The sequence below is a fragment of the Podospora pseudocomata genome (genome assembly GCF_035222375.1).
Source record: "Podospora pseudocomata strain CBS 415.72m chromosome 1 map unlocalized CBS415.72m_1, whole genome shotgun sequence".
In the NCBI taxonomy this organism is placed as follows: Eukaryota; Fungi; Ascomycota; class Sordariomycetes; order Sordariales; family Podosporaceae; genus Podospora; species Podospora pseudocomata.
In genome coordinates this window covers 2,507,480-2,520,386 of record NW_026946363.1, presented here as the reverse complement: position 1 = coordinate 2,520,386, position 12,907 = coordinate 2,507,480, and the positions used below count along the sequence as shown (strand labels likewise).

Below are 12,907 nucleotides of genomic sequence, written 5' to 3'. Positions count from 1 at the left end.
TAGTTAACAGGCCTTCGGGAATATTGAAAAGGCTTAGTAACTATCTTTAACGGCCTAATTGTGAGCTTTTAAGGTACGGTTCATAGTATAATAGGGGTTAACTTACTTTTTGCGTGTCAACTATTTTGTGGTGAGGGAGCTTACCCAGGTTCAAGTTTGGTGGGAACTTGCTTGTGAGAAAGAGAATGCAAACGGATGCAGCATGTAAGAAATGCAAGTAATATTTTCTTGTCAAAAACCAAAATCCTTTTAATCATGATTTGGTCTTTCCAAGTTTGTTTCACATTGGTTATTCGGGCTTGTAAGGACAAGCCATCGTTCATGGGCTTATTTTCATTCTCCATGCATAGCTCTAGCGATGACCTCACCCAACCCTCAAGGTTCTCACCCACGCTATCAACATTAAAACACCCCTTCAGCCATAACTCAGGGTCACCACTCATACTTAATCCCACCATAATAAACCTCAATGATCCCCCTGCACAGCAATAACCACAACCAAACTCGCCACCGTCACCGCAAAGGCAATAAACGACACCAGGATGATCGTCCCCCTACTCGCCGGAAACTTCCCCTTAATCACCCACGCCTGGCTCTCCAAATACCGATTATACCCCAAAAACAAAATCAAAATACTAACCGCCAAAAACGTCGACCCCAGCGGCTTCCCCAAATGCCTCAGCGTATACGACTGGTGATCATCATCCGCCAACGAAGTGTTCAGCCGAAACAGTTGAGTAATCGCAATCCCAATCGAGGCAAACGCCAATGACGTGCGCAACCAGGCAAGGAACGTCCGTTCCAACGCCAAGTGATCCCTCGCAACACTCCCCTTGTTCTCAAGCTCTATGCTCCTGAAATACTTCAACGTCTTCTTCCAACCACCTTCCTCTTCTTCGCCATGTCTTCTCCCCGTCGTCCCATCATCAGCTTGCGACGCCGACCGGCCCTGCTCCTGGGCTGACTGTCGGGTGGATCGCCTCCGCGTCGAGTGGTTCGTCTGCGTGCCATTGTAGTAATGGATGTGTTGCTGTTGCGGCTGCGCTGTCACCGCGCCATCGATATTACCGATGCCATTCTCCTCCGGAATCGACGGCGATAGACGCGGGGAACCGGTGCGTGGTGAAGCGTTGTTGGAAAGATAATTCAGTCCGCGTGACGATGAATCCAGCAACGGTTGTAGCCGTGGGCTGAGGTTACCTGGAGACGTGTCCGGGCCATATGATTCGGCGCGTTCTCGAGCGCCCTTGAGTATTTAAAAGATGTTAGTTTCGTTGAGTTTATGGTGGTACTGACAACGCGCAACACAGATCCACCCGTCTCGAGCATCCCGTACTTGAAGAGCAAAGAGCAAGTTACGAACACTTTTGCCAAAGATGTTGTTGGTAGAGGAGCTAAAAATTGCCGCCATTACAAGACGGACCGGCGCCCGAGATTCGGTGGTCACGAGAAAAGAAGATCTTGAAATCGCGGCGGCGTGGAAAGATGGGGAAAAAGAAAGTGTTTGAGTTGGTCGCGTGTGGGGAAGACCCTTCAAAAGTTCGTGTATCGGTGGCCACAACCCGGGGGCTTGAGCTGATTTTGGAAGATTCAACGGTCACTGACCTCTAGGATTTCATTGATCCGGTCCTGGGCTGACTGCTTTCTCAACAACGGCTGGCGACCTGGAAGGGTTCGTCCTTCTCGAGAGAGGGGTTGAGGAGCAGCAGGCGACGTCGCAGCGGGTGACGACGAGGTATCGGCTCGTTGAGCCATGATTCGATGTTTCGCGGGGCAAGGTCTTTTGTAGTAGGGAGTCTGAGTCTATAGTGGCACGGCACAATTTACCGAAGGGCAACGCAGCAGGTGCAGGACAGAGAGATGCAGGACGGACAGTCAGTGGCGTCAGTGCGCCGCCATATTGCGACTTTTGCAACGATGCATTGAAAGAAGCTCTAGATCCTTGGCCGGCAGCAAGAGCGGATTTAACAAAGTTGGAGAATCGAACCTGGATTTGCCTGCTTTATCTCCAACTGGTCCTTTGTTGCCGGAAGGAACCCGGTCGCGTCATTCTGCATCCGAGTTGCCTGCCAGAATGTCAGTCGGTGGAACCGGCCATTGTGCCAATCATGTGATGCTAACTCCGGGCGACTTTGCCTCACTTATTTGCGATTGGCTGGTGCTGGAGTTAAGCATTTTGATCTTCCCTCGGGCCCGGAGATCTGATATGATAAGATGCTTACTCACACATGAGCTACACATCGTGAGGTCCACAAGATATTATCCTCCTCACTTGACGTCTTCTTAAGCTGTCACGATGCCAAGTCCATTCATTGCCGAGAGGCTTCAAGATGGTTAGCCCCTCTTATCTAAGTGCCGCACCCCGCCATTCAATCGGCTCCAGGTCTTGACTAGTTAACAATTACCTATAATTGACATACTTGGACTTAGCCTCGCTGTGTGTACAATGTCCATGAGGAAGTAAAGGCTTCATTCCATCCTGTGTCCGGTTGGTAGCTTTAGTAATTGCTGGGTTTAACGGAGATTCCTTTTGAGTACTTGAAAACTGAAGAGTGGAAATAAGGAACCGACAGGGGAAAACGAAGTCCCGGTGGCTTTGAGCTGTAAATTCCGCTCACCAATCCAGAGGCCTGTTATCTCCGCTGTCACCGCCAGCGATTCAGCAAACAGGAGCACCAACACGCTGTCACCACTTGAGCTTGGGAAGAGTACAAATACCTGAACTCAACACACATCCAAGAACGATTGTCAAACCATCACTCTCTCTCTCTCTCTCTCACACACACACACACACACACACACACACACACACACACGCATCTCAGGACAGCTCAACTTCAACACTTACCTTCACCCTCATCACCTCAACCATACTCAACAACACAACCTCCAACACCACACCCCTCCAAAATGCCCCACACAATCCAAGGCAAAACCATCGGCAACATCGGCTTCGGCCTCATGGGCCTAACCTGGCGCCCCCAGCCAGCCACCAACCAAGAAGCCATCGCCGCCATCCGCGAAGCCGTCCTCAACAACATGACCTACCTCAACGGCGGCGAATTCTACGGGCCCCCCACCCACAACTCCCTCACCCTCCTCAAGGCCTACTACGCCCAATACCCCCAGGACAAGGACAAGATCCTCCTCAACATCAAAGGCTGCATCACCCCTTCCTTTGAAGTCGACAGCTCCCCCGCCGGCGTCGCCGAATCAGTCGCGCGCTCTGTCGAGCAGATTGGTGGCAAGGGGCTAATCGATCAGTTCGAGCCAGCGAGAAGAGATCCCAAGGTTGAGATCGAGGACACGGTGGCTGCGCTGCAGAGGGAGGTGGAAAAGGGGAATATCCGTGGGATTTCCCTTAGTGAGGTCAGCGCCGCGACGATCAGACGCGCGGCAAAGGTGGCAAAGATTGAGAGTGTGGAGGTTGAGTTGAGCTTGTGGCAGACGGAGCCGTTGGAGAATGGGGTTCTGGAGGCGTGCGCGGAGCTGGGGATTGTGGTTTTGGCTTATAGCCCTTTGGGGAGGGGGATGTTGACTGGCCAGATCAAGGGGTGGGAGGATATCCCTGAGGGTGACTACCGGCGGGGACTGCCGAGGTTTCAGCCGGAGGTGTTTGGGAAGAACATGGAACTGGTCAAGGAGGTGCAGAGGTTGGCGGAGAGGAAGGGTTTGACGGCGGCGCAGATTGCGATTAACTGGGTGCTGGCTCTGTCGAGGAGGCCGGGGATGCCGGTGATTATCCCTATTCCGGGGGCGTCGAAGCCGGAGAGGGTGAGGGAGAATGCGGTGGAGGTGGAGTTGAGCGAGGAGGATATGAGGGAGATTGAGACGGTGTTGAAGACTTTTGAGGTGGTGGGGGAGAGGTATAATGAGCATGGGATGAAGATGTTGGGGGATGAGTATTAGTTGGAGACTGTAAGGGGGTAGGGTTTGGTATATTTGGTGTGGAACTTGTAGAAATAACAACAAGGTGTTGAGTCAGTCGTTACCTACAGATAGAATAGACAATTTCGCTCCATTACACCGTAAAGTGGTTCGCTTGCCTGTGATGGTGAGACGCTCCCTGATGTGAAAATGATCAACAGCAAAGACAATAACTAGGAGTTTTATGTAGATATTGGATTAGGAATGAATGTGTGTACTGAGTAGCTTGCATGCCATGGCCAACATAACTGACACTCGCCCGCATCTTATCAACAATAAGCATGGTATTGTTGAAGCTGAAGATGAAATGGGAAGTGTTGGTCAGCGTGTAATTGATAAGATAATGAGCCATGCCCCACTTTGAGCTAGCTCTCGGGCACGGGCATTTCGTCATCCCCAGAGCTCGGCAAGAGTGGGGTTCTAAGCCAATGTCACAGCACAGCGGGAAGCTTGGTCCTGTCGCGGGCGGGAGCTTCTTTTTGGTGAAGAATCCGAGCTTCTTTTGCTGCTACAACATCCGCTGAACAATCACCACGACAGAGACCCTCACACTTGCGCGCGCGCGGGACGACATATCAGCCGTGTCATCTCAACTGTACAGAACATTCACAGAGCTTGTGTAATTAAGGTCGTCAACAACACCCGCGAGACAAAACACAGCGAGAGCAACCTGTCTAACTTTTTAATCCGAGACTACCTCCCATCTTGCTCTTCAACCTCAACTCTCACACACATACGGGACACTGAACCGGCCAAAATGAAACTCGATCCCAATAAAACCACCATGTCCCAAAACTACCGCGGCTCCGGCTCCTTCGCGACCTTTCTCATCATAGGCCGTTTGTCTCTCCCCCCTTTCCCACCCACCATATACTAACTAACCCCCCTCAGCGGTCTGCTTCTTTTTAGGAATCCTCTTCGCCTCCTTCCCCTACGACTTCCCCCTCCTCTGGTCCCCCAACCCCATCACCCCCCTCCACATCTCCCAGATCGAAACCCACCTCCGCTTCATGCACGCCGCCCCCCCTTTGATCTCCCGCCTCCTCCACATGATCATCGCCGTCGGCTTCCTCGGTTTTTTCACCAAGCTCTACCGCGCCGCCGAGTCCAACTTTTTGTTTGATGGCGGCTCCCTGTTGCTCTATCTCATCGCTGCGGGGGTGTACATCACCAACGTAGTCACGCCAATGAATGCGCTCGCCGAGCAGCTAGAGGGTGAGGGCGGAGAGAAGTTTGCTGTTCACAACGGACCGCTGACGGGGGAGGTGGAGCTGACGAGGGAGGAGAGCTTGAGGGTGCTGAGCGCGAGTCATACCATTTTGGCGTTTGTGCTGGTGGGGGTGTTGGTGCTGCAGGCAGGGCAGTGGTATGCGGAGAAGAGGGAGAGGGAGGATTATGCGGCGTGGGTGGCGAGGGGGGAGCCGGTCGAGGTGATGGATTCGGATGAGGAGCAGGAGAAGGAGGAGGAGAGGGGGGAGGGGAAGAAGGATGTTTGAATGTGTGGGGATGAGATGCCGGGAGGAGGGCGTTGGTAGTCAGGATGGTGGTTTTTTTATTCTTGGAAATGATGATGGCAAGAGTTTCTTGGATTCCTGTTCTATTTGTTGGGAATTTATATGCCTTGCAAACTGGGCGTGATAGTTGGAATGAGAGGAGAGAGAGAAGGGTAACGTACATATCTTTTATAATACCCGGGAAATCGCCATACCTAACCTTACCCATGTCGTATCGTATTATCACGTTTTAGCAAGTTATGTGTCATGATTTGAGCGAGTACACTAATTCATTGTTGTCCACGTCTATCATTTAGATGCTGAGCCGGTTTGTCATATCTTACTACGTACCAAAACTCCCTCCCTCCCCTACGATCCACCGCTAGCCAGCTGGTTTAGGATCTATCCTTCATCTTCCCGCAGACATTGCAAGTCCACCACTGGCTTTCCATCCTGTTCCCGCAGTACGAACACCCCCAATATGACGGTTGAGGTTTTGACGGTGCCGAACTCGAGTTCCTTTTGGTGGTGGTGGTCGTACTGCTCGAAACGGATATGCTATTCCTAAACGGGTTCCTGCTGCTCCTTCGCGGGTTTGGCTGCTCGGGGGGGTTGTTGCGCGACGTGTGTCTCTTGCGGGGTGGGAGGGGCGGGCTGGAGGAGGAGGTGAGGTCTACTACTTCTTGTTGCTGTTGTGGTCGGGGTGGTCTGGAAGAGGAAGGATCAAGAGCCGGGCCGGGAGCAGCGCACATCTCGCAGTTTTGGGGGCGCTGGAGGGAGTTGTGGTAGGTACATCTTGGACACTCCCAGTAGGCATCTTTGTCGGAGAGAGGAGGGGGGGAGACGGTTCGGATGATTGGGGTAGCTGCTGGTGGTGGTGGTGGTGGCCGGGTTGTGAGGGGAACTGGCGGTGGTGGTCTGGCGGGTTGGTGGGGGGGTGGGTAGTATGTCGGGCCACCGGCGAAGCCGTCGCCGATTACTGGGGGACGGGGGGCCGGTTGGGGGGAGTAGTACTCTGTTATTGTGCCTTTGGATACTGGGGTTGAGGTTGGACGGGAGCGGGAAGAGGGTGGGGGGTAGGTGGTGGTGGTGGTGTTTGGTTGTTGTTGTGGTGGATAGTAGCTGTTTGGTCGTTGTGGCGGGCGGTAAGTGTTGCTGCTTGAGCCTTCGCCGTTGATGAGAGTTCCTCCACCGTTGCCGTATGGATTTTCAGCTGTAGGTGGAACGTAAGAGCTGCCGTACTTCCGCTTTTCGTCTTCTTGGACGAGTTCCCAGAGGGCTTGGGCAATGGCTGCTTCGTTGGCTGCGTCTTCCTCGGCTTGGGTCTTGAAGCCGTTTCGTCTCCAGGTCTCGGATATTTGGCGGATTTCCTCCTCGTTGCGGTTCTCGTTTCCACAACCCTTGTCGGTGCGGTTTCGTCGCTCGACAGTATCGGCGATGATGTTCCTGATGTTCCGACCTGGGGCTGGCTTTGAGCCGCCTAGTTTGTGGCCGGCCTCCTTTTTGCTTGCTTCCTTTTCTGCCTTGCGTCTTTCGGCTTCAATGCGAGTTATACGTTGGATTTCGGAATATGGCACTTGGCCGCCCAGCTTGTGGCCCTTGGATAGGAAACCCTCGCCTGTGTAACCCTTCATAAACAGGCCCTCCAGTTCTTCTCTGAGCTGGTTCCATAGTGCATGAAAGACCTGGTCGTGGGGGCCGTGGATGATGTGAGAGAGTTCGTGGAGCATGGTGTCCATGACTTGCTCAAAAGGCAAGAATTGATTCCTGTCTCCGGCATATCGAAGTCGGAGGAGGATTCGCTGCCCCCTGTTGTAGTTTAGGCCGAGGAGGTTGTACTGATCTGGGTAAAACTCGCATAGTTGCCCTACTTTCCAGTGTCGAGCTCTCATTATGGGCTTGACAACGGAGGCGATCCGCTTGAGCATGTGGAGGGCTTCATCTTGGCGGGGAAAGTCACGAAGATGGGTATAAGAGCCGATGCAGGAATCTATCTCCCTGGGGAGTTCGCGAACCATCTTTTCCGGGTTTTCTTCTGAGATTTGGCCTTTTTGAATCGCAACGCGAAGTTTGCTCTTTTGCGTTCATGAAATGAAGTGTATGGTTAGGTGTACGACTTCGCTCGAGCAACCTTGAGTTCTGAAAGAGAGACTGTGGAAGGAAAGAGAAGATAGAGGTGTGATTAGAAATAGCTGGCAAGTATGGCTGAAAACGACAGAACCGGCCAGAATTTCGAGACAGCTCACCATCAACTATTTCCTCCGTGCCCGAGTTCAGAATAGAGGCTTTCGTCAGGCTGCCGCGTCATCTGCTAGGCCTGAAGGAAGCTCACATGAGTGGCGGCCGGAGCGCATTCACACACGATCCAAAGGTTGAGCTGGCAGTTGGTGGCAACTGGTCTGACTTTAGGCAGCGCTCTTACACTGAGTAGTTGACGGGTTAGGGTTATGTGGGTGTAAACTTTTCATTCTCCCACCCAACCACCATCCAGCCCGAGCTTAGCAAGTTTACCAAACACAACAGTCAAGACACTGAGGCCATGCATCGCACACGTGGTTGCGACACGCTGTGTAATATACACAAACACAACTTACCTCTTCAGCTCTGCGGCCTCCCTTTTTTATGATTTTCGGATCGGCAGGGGACCCGGAGGCGGAGCAGGGTCCACGGCAGCAAAACCGAAGAGACCCCTCCTCCGATCGACGTTCAACTCGGGAGTACCGGCTCACCAACAAACAGATGACGGCCAATTCTTGAATGCGAGAACGGTGGAGCTTGTTCGTCTTCAAGTTCTTTTGTTTCAAATAAACAAGCTTTTCTCCCTCAAGTGATGATTGGTGGCAGGTCACCCGGTTATACTTAATTTTATGGCCGAGATATTTCAAGGGGGACAGCATTCCGACATGCTGGTTGGCGAGCGGCCCTTTTCACCACCAACGATTTTCTGTCGTACCACACCGTTAGCGGTCACCAAACAGGTCCCTGGAGGGCGATCGGTTTGCTGCAGGTGTTCCTCCAAGGTCCACCGCTGCAAATTGGGATAACCGCAGAAACCGACTTTGGCGGTTTCGAACCGTTGAAGATCAGGAATGGAGACTCATTTGCGGAGCACCGAGTGGTGCTAACAGCCTCTTGGTCTCTTGACTTGTTGAAATGCATTCCATCCGTTCCGGTTGATCGGTATGGGGTTTTGTGTTTTAAATAGGAGCACCTAACCCGGGCTGCCCTTGGTTTTAGATATCAGTCTATGACCGCTCGACCGAGACTGGTCTTTTTGTTTGCCAAGTGTTGAACTCACTTGAACCTCATTCCTTAGTTTTCCCTCGTCAACCACACTCGAGGGATATCACACTCCCTCTCGTCATTCTTTTTTCCCTTGCTTTTGGTTTTCAGTTCATTCGTTCTCTTTTTGGTTTTGCTTTGACGGCATAGCCATTCATTCATTCATTCATTCATTCATTATGAAGTTCTGGGCTGCGGTGGCTGCGGTGTCCCTCTTGACTGCGACTGAGGCTGCTGCTGCTCCTCAGGTCCTCCAGGCGAATCCGTCTGATGTCAAGTCTCGCAACATCGAGGGCCGCTCTTTCAAGCTCGCCCAGATCAAGAATGTACATTTCAACCAGCACGGCAAAGGCCCCAGGGCCCTCGCTGCCGTCTACGAAAAATACGATATTGAACTTCCCGAGACCCTTCTTACGGTGCTGCGCCAGATCCTCTTGGACATCGGCTTTGACCTGCGGGCTAGGTCATTAATGTCCGCCCGTGCTCCCGACAACGCCACAGCACCTTATAACAACAATACGGGGCAGGGAGAGGTGACTGCTACTCCCATCCCCTTCGACGTCGAGTACTTGACCCCGGTGGATATTGGGAACCCTCCTCAGACGCTCCCCCTTTGCTTCGACACGGGATCCTCTGATCTGTGGGTGTTCAGCAGCAACACGCCCGTGTCTCAGCAAGGTGGACAGAAGTTGTTCCACATCGACAACAGCACATCGGCACAAAAGCTCCAGAACCACACTTGGTCCATTCGTTATGGTGACGGCAGTGGTTCATCCGGCGAGGTCTACCTTGACACGGTCGACGTGGGGGGTATCAAGGTGGAGAATCAGGCGGTAGAGACCGCTAACCAGGTTTCCTCGTCCTTCACCCGCGATGAGCATTCCTCGGGTATCTTGGGACTTGGCTTCCAGTCCATCAACATGGTCCGCCCGAACAAGCAGAAGACGTTCATTGACAACGCCTTGAAGTCGCTGGCCATGCCCCTTTTCACCGCCAACATCCGCAAGGCAGCGGGTATGTCCTGGTCCCTCTCTTTGCCAGATTGTCTTGCTAACCACGAAACAGAGGGTAACTACAACTTCGGCTTCATTGACGAGACAGAGTACCTCGGCAACCTCACCATGATCCCCGTCGACGCCGCCAGCGGCTACTGGAAGTTCAAGGGCACGGCCTTTTCCACCGGGTTCAACGGCACAAACAGCGCCATCTCGGACATTGTCGTTCCTCTCGAGCACCCTGCCATTGCTGACACGGGCACCACTCTCCTTATGATTCCCGAGGCCATCGTCCAGGCTTATTACCGCCAGGTTGCGAATGCTTACGACTCCAAGATCTACGGCGGCTGGGTCTTCCCCTGCAACTCCACCTTGCCAGATCTTACTCTGTACATTAGCAGCTACAAGGCTGTGATTCCCGGTGAACTGATCAACTTTGCCCCGGCTGATTTGGATGACCCTGCTACTGCAACCATCTGCTATGGTGGTGTTCAGAGCTCGAGGGGCTTCCCTTTTGCCATTTATGGAAATGTTTTCTTCAAGGCTCACTGGACCATGTTTCATGTTGAGGAGAAGAAGCTGGGGTTTGCGCCCAGGAGCGGAGAGTAGATTTGGAGGATGGAGAGAAAGGCAGTTTTTGGGTGTATGTGAAGTTTTTTGGGGTATTTTCCGGCACTGTATTACATGATAGAGGGGGGTTGATCTGGACAGAACGGTCGTTGGACTGGAATCCAAAGTTCTGTCGAGTAGAATAATGGGAATGGCTTCGTTTCGTTTAGGCACCGAGCGGTGACTTGTATGTTACGCTCAGTTCAGAATAGAGAGAACCGCAGAATGATGAAGCGCACGTTATGGAAAATATGTAAAGGAAATGACCAGTGCCACCATCATAAGCATAGGTCGGTCTGTCCAGAGAGGGTAAAAGTGAGGCGTGTAAGTGACCCTAACCCTGACATCTTTGACTGCCACTTTAACTCCGGCGGCGCGCTTTTCAAATTCTCGATAAGCGCAACAGCGCGTCCGATAAAGCGACGACCAGCTTCCTGAGCTCTCTCTCGACCACAAGATTCTTTCGCAACTTTGACAACCAGGATTTCTGGGCATTTTTTACACTGCGCATTTTGTACGAAACAGCGAGCGAGTACTATAGTCGATATACCACCCACCCGCGACCACTTACCCAACCGATCGACCCTTTGATACCCCTCCACGACGCCCATATCGAAACCGCAATCATGCTCCGCCGCCCTCTAACAACCCTAATGATCACCCCCGAAGACATAGCCGACTACGAGGACCGCCTGGCGGAGAAGGAGCGGATCCAAGCCCGGTTTGTTGCTCGTCGGGATAGGGAGGAGCGTCGATCGCTTGGCGTCCCTGAGACGAGAAGACGGGTTATTCCTTCTTCTTCTCCTCCCTCCCCGCCACCGTTGCCTCAACAATCGGAGTCGGAAGAAGAGGAGGAGATATCGTATTATGCGAGAGCGCAACAGCAAGCTAGACAGGTGAGCTTGTCTTTTCAGGGACAGCAAACGCCTGTGCAGGGTGGGGATGGGGATGAGGATGTTGAAATGATGAGTGCGCCGCCGCTGCCGCCGAGTACGGGGGTGCCGCTGACGAGGGCGCAGGCTAGGATGGGGGGACATGGGGAGATGGAGACGCCGAGTGGTGTTAGGGGGGGTGGTGGGCCGGTGAGGAGGAGTGCGAGGGAGAGGGAGAGGGAGAGGGAGAGGGAGAGGGAGGGGAGGTGATGGGGCCGCCGCCGGTTATGGGGGGAAGGGTGAGGGCTGCTGCTGGTGGTGCTGGTGGGAGGGGGAGGGGGCAGGGGCAGGAGATGGTGACGCCGGAGACGAGGACGGGGGGGAGGACGAGGGAGGAGAGGATTGGTGCTGCGCCGCCTCAGGCGCCGAGACGGGGGAGGAGGGGGGAGTAGGAAGGATGGCTATATTGGGAAGAGTGAATAAGGGAGATTGCAGGATATTGGAATTTGGTTGCGCATTGTGGGATATATAATGGGAGTTTGGCGATGTGTATGATGGACGATGTATAGAGGATGGGATTTGGTAGGATGTTCTCATCTGAGAGGGCGATATGTTTTCGTGGTTTTGGCAGGAAAGGGGATGTATTTGCCATGGTCGTGTCGGCGATCATGTCAGATGTATCAAAGTTTACCCACTTGGTAAGCCTCTGAACAGACAAACACTAATATCACCAGGATTATTCCACCTCTCCTACTATATGCATGCTCCTCGACATCCACACCTTTGGGGGGAGAGTCTTTTACTACATAAAGTTCTAGACTTTCAGCTGAGATTGAATCAGCCTTGTGGTGGGTACCTTCGAGTGAAGAATAGCATCATGGAGTCGTTAGGTGGGCAGCGAGGAGGAGGAAAGTTTTGGAACGGCACTTCGATATGTCTTTGACGGATCGTGATCTTGGCGTACAAGTAGGCAGGGAGATGTGAGCAACCTCTCCAGACATCCAGAGGCATTCGAGTTCACGGCCATCATTCCCTCAATAAACCTTCAGCTCAGCTAGCCACCATGTCTTCCTCGCAACCCTCAGAGATCATTCGCGGTTCTCAACACCATCTGCGGCAGGATGTCACCAAGCTTTGCCCCAAAGATCTCGACCTCCTCGTCCGTGGAGTTCAGAGAATCCAAGCGCTTCCATCAAGTCATCCGGATCTCTTCGCCCAAATCGCAAGCTACCACGGAATCCCAGCATGGTACTGTCAGCACGGCAACGTCCTTTCCCCCCTCTGGCACCGCGCCTATATCCTTCGTCTGGAACGTGCCCTTCGAAACGTGTTAGAAGATGAGAGTTTTGAAATGCCTTTTTGGGACGAAATGTCCAAAGAGTCGGCCAAGAAAGGGCCTCCTTCCAACTTGACGAGGAAGACATACGAGTGGAGTGATGGTTCTGGCTCCAGGAGCATTTGGATGTTGAATCGCACATTCATCTGTTGGGTTATACTCATGAGAAGGTGAGGGGGACGAAGGGCTTTAGCTTGATTCATACACATGCGGGTGTGGAGGGGGTGGGGATGTAGGGGGCGAAGAGATATATCTACCTTGCAAAGGTAGATCGAGTCGGTCCAAATCACGGCTGGACAACACGAATATCTGGTCCCCGTTTGGCACTTACTTTTGTCCCCTTCTACAAATAGCCACTGCATGTTTAGATCAACATCCACCCCCAACACCATC

General features: G+C 52.9%; 6 protein-coding genes across 6 annotated transcripts; 4 read left to right on the top strand and 2 right to left on the bottom strand.

Annotated features, from left to right (window-relative positions):
- Positions 1-466: 466 nt before the first annotated feature.
- On the bottom strand, positions 467-2,149 carry QC762_110040 (uncharacterized protein; the record flags this gene model as incomplete). The annotated part of the gene is made up of 2 exons (XM_062885427.1): positions 1,606-2,149; positions 467-1,246 (listed from the first exon to the last, which is right to left on the bottom strand). Exons 1-2 carry the CDS (start codon positions 1,753-1,755, stop codon positions 467-469), a joined length of 930 nt encoding a protein of 309 aa, XP_062748393.1. The 5' UTR covers positions 1,756-2,149.
- Positions 2,150-2,910: 761 nt separating this feature from the next.
- QC762_110030 (uncharacterized protein) lies at positions 2,911-3,909 on the top strand (the record flags this gene model as incomplete). The annotated part of the gene is made up of 1 exon (XM_062885426.1): positions 2,911-3,909. The coding sequence occupies one exon, from the start codon at positions 2,911-2,913 to the stop codon at positions 3,907-3,909; it is 999 nt and encodes a 332-aa protein (XP_062748392.1).
- A 420-nt stretch (positions 3,910-4,329) lies between these two features.
- CSH3 lies at positions 4,330-5,837 on the top strand. Its single transcript, XM_062885425.1, has 3 exons — positions 4,330-4,766; positions 4,819-5,593; positions 5,738-5,837. The coding sequence occupies exons 1-2, from the start codon at positions 4,685-4,687 to the stop codon at positions 5,421-5,423; spliced, it is 687 nt and encodes a 228-aa protein (XP_062748391.1). The 5' UTR covers positions 4,330-4,684; the 3' UTR covers positions 5,424-5,593; positions 5,738-5,837.
- QC762_110010 (uncharacterized protein) lies at positions 5,816-7,438 on the bottom strand (the record flags this gene model as incomplete). Its single annotated transcript, XM_062885424.1, has 1 exon — positions 5,816-7,438. The coding sequence occupies one exon, from the start codon at positions 7,436-7,438 to the stop codon at positions 5,816-5,818; it is 1,623 nt and encodes a 540-aa protein (XP_062748390.1).
- A 305-nt stretch (positions 7,439-7,743) lies between these two features.
- QC762_110000 (uncharacterized protein) lies at positions 7,744-10,588 on the top strand. Its single transcript, XM_062885423.1, has 2 exons — positions 7,744-9,716; positions 9,768-10,588. The coding sequence occupies exons 1-2, from the start codon at positions 8,882-8,884 to the stop codon at positions 10,304-10,306; spliced, it is 1,374 nt and encodes a 457-aa protein (XP_062748389.1). The 5' UTR covers positions 7,744-8,881; the 3' UTR covers positions 10,307-10,588.
- Positions 10,589-12,241: 1,653 nt separating this feature from the next.
- Positions 12,242-12,688, top strand: QC762_109995 (uncharacterized protein; the record flags this gene model as incomplete). Its single annotated transcript, XM_062885422.1, has 1 exon — positions 12,242-12,688. The coding sequence occupies one exon, from the start codon at positions 12,242-12,244 to the stop codon at positions 12,686-12,688; it is 447 nt and encodes a 148-aa protein (XP_062748388.1).
- Between the last annotated feature and the right edge of the window lie 219 nt (positions 12,689-12,907).

Bases quoted from the DNA above. Each gene is read 5' to 3' on its own strand.
- CSH3 (XM_062885425.1), top strand. From the start codon at position 4,685: ATGAAACTCGATCCCAATAAAACCACCATGTCCCAAAACTACCGCGGC. The intron at 4,767-4,818 runs GTTTGTCTCTCC...AACCCCCCTCAG, and splicing joins GACCTTTCTCATCATAGGCC to CGGTCTGCTTCTTTTTAGGA.
- QC762_110000 (XM_062885423.1), top strand. From the start codon at position 8,882: ATGAAGTTCTGGGCTGCGGTGGCTGCGGTGTCCCTCTTGACTGCGACT. The intron at 9,717-9,767 runs GTATGTCCTGGT...ACCACGAAACAG, and splicing joins CAACATCCGCAAGGCAGCGG to AGGGTAACTACAACTTCGGC.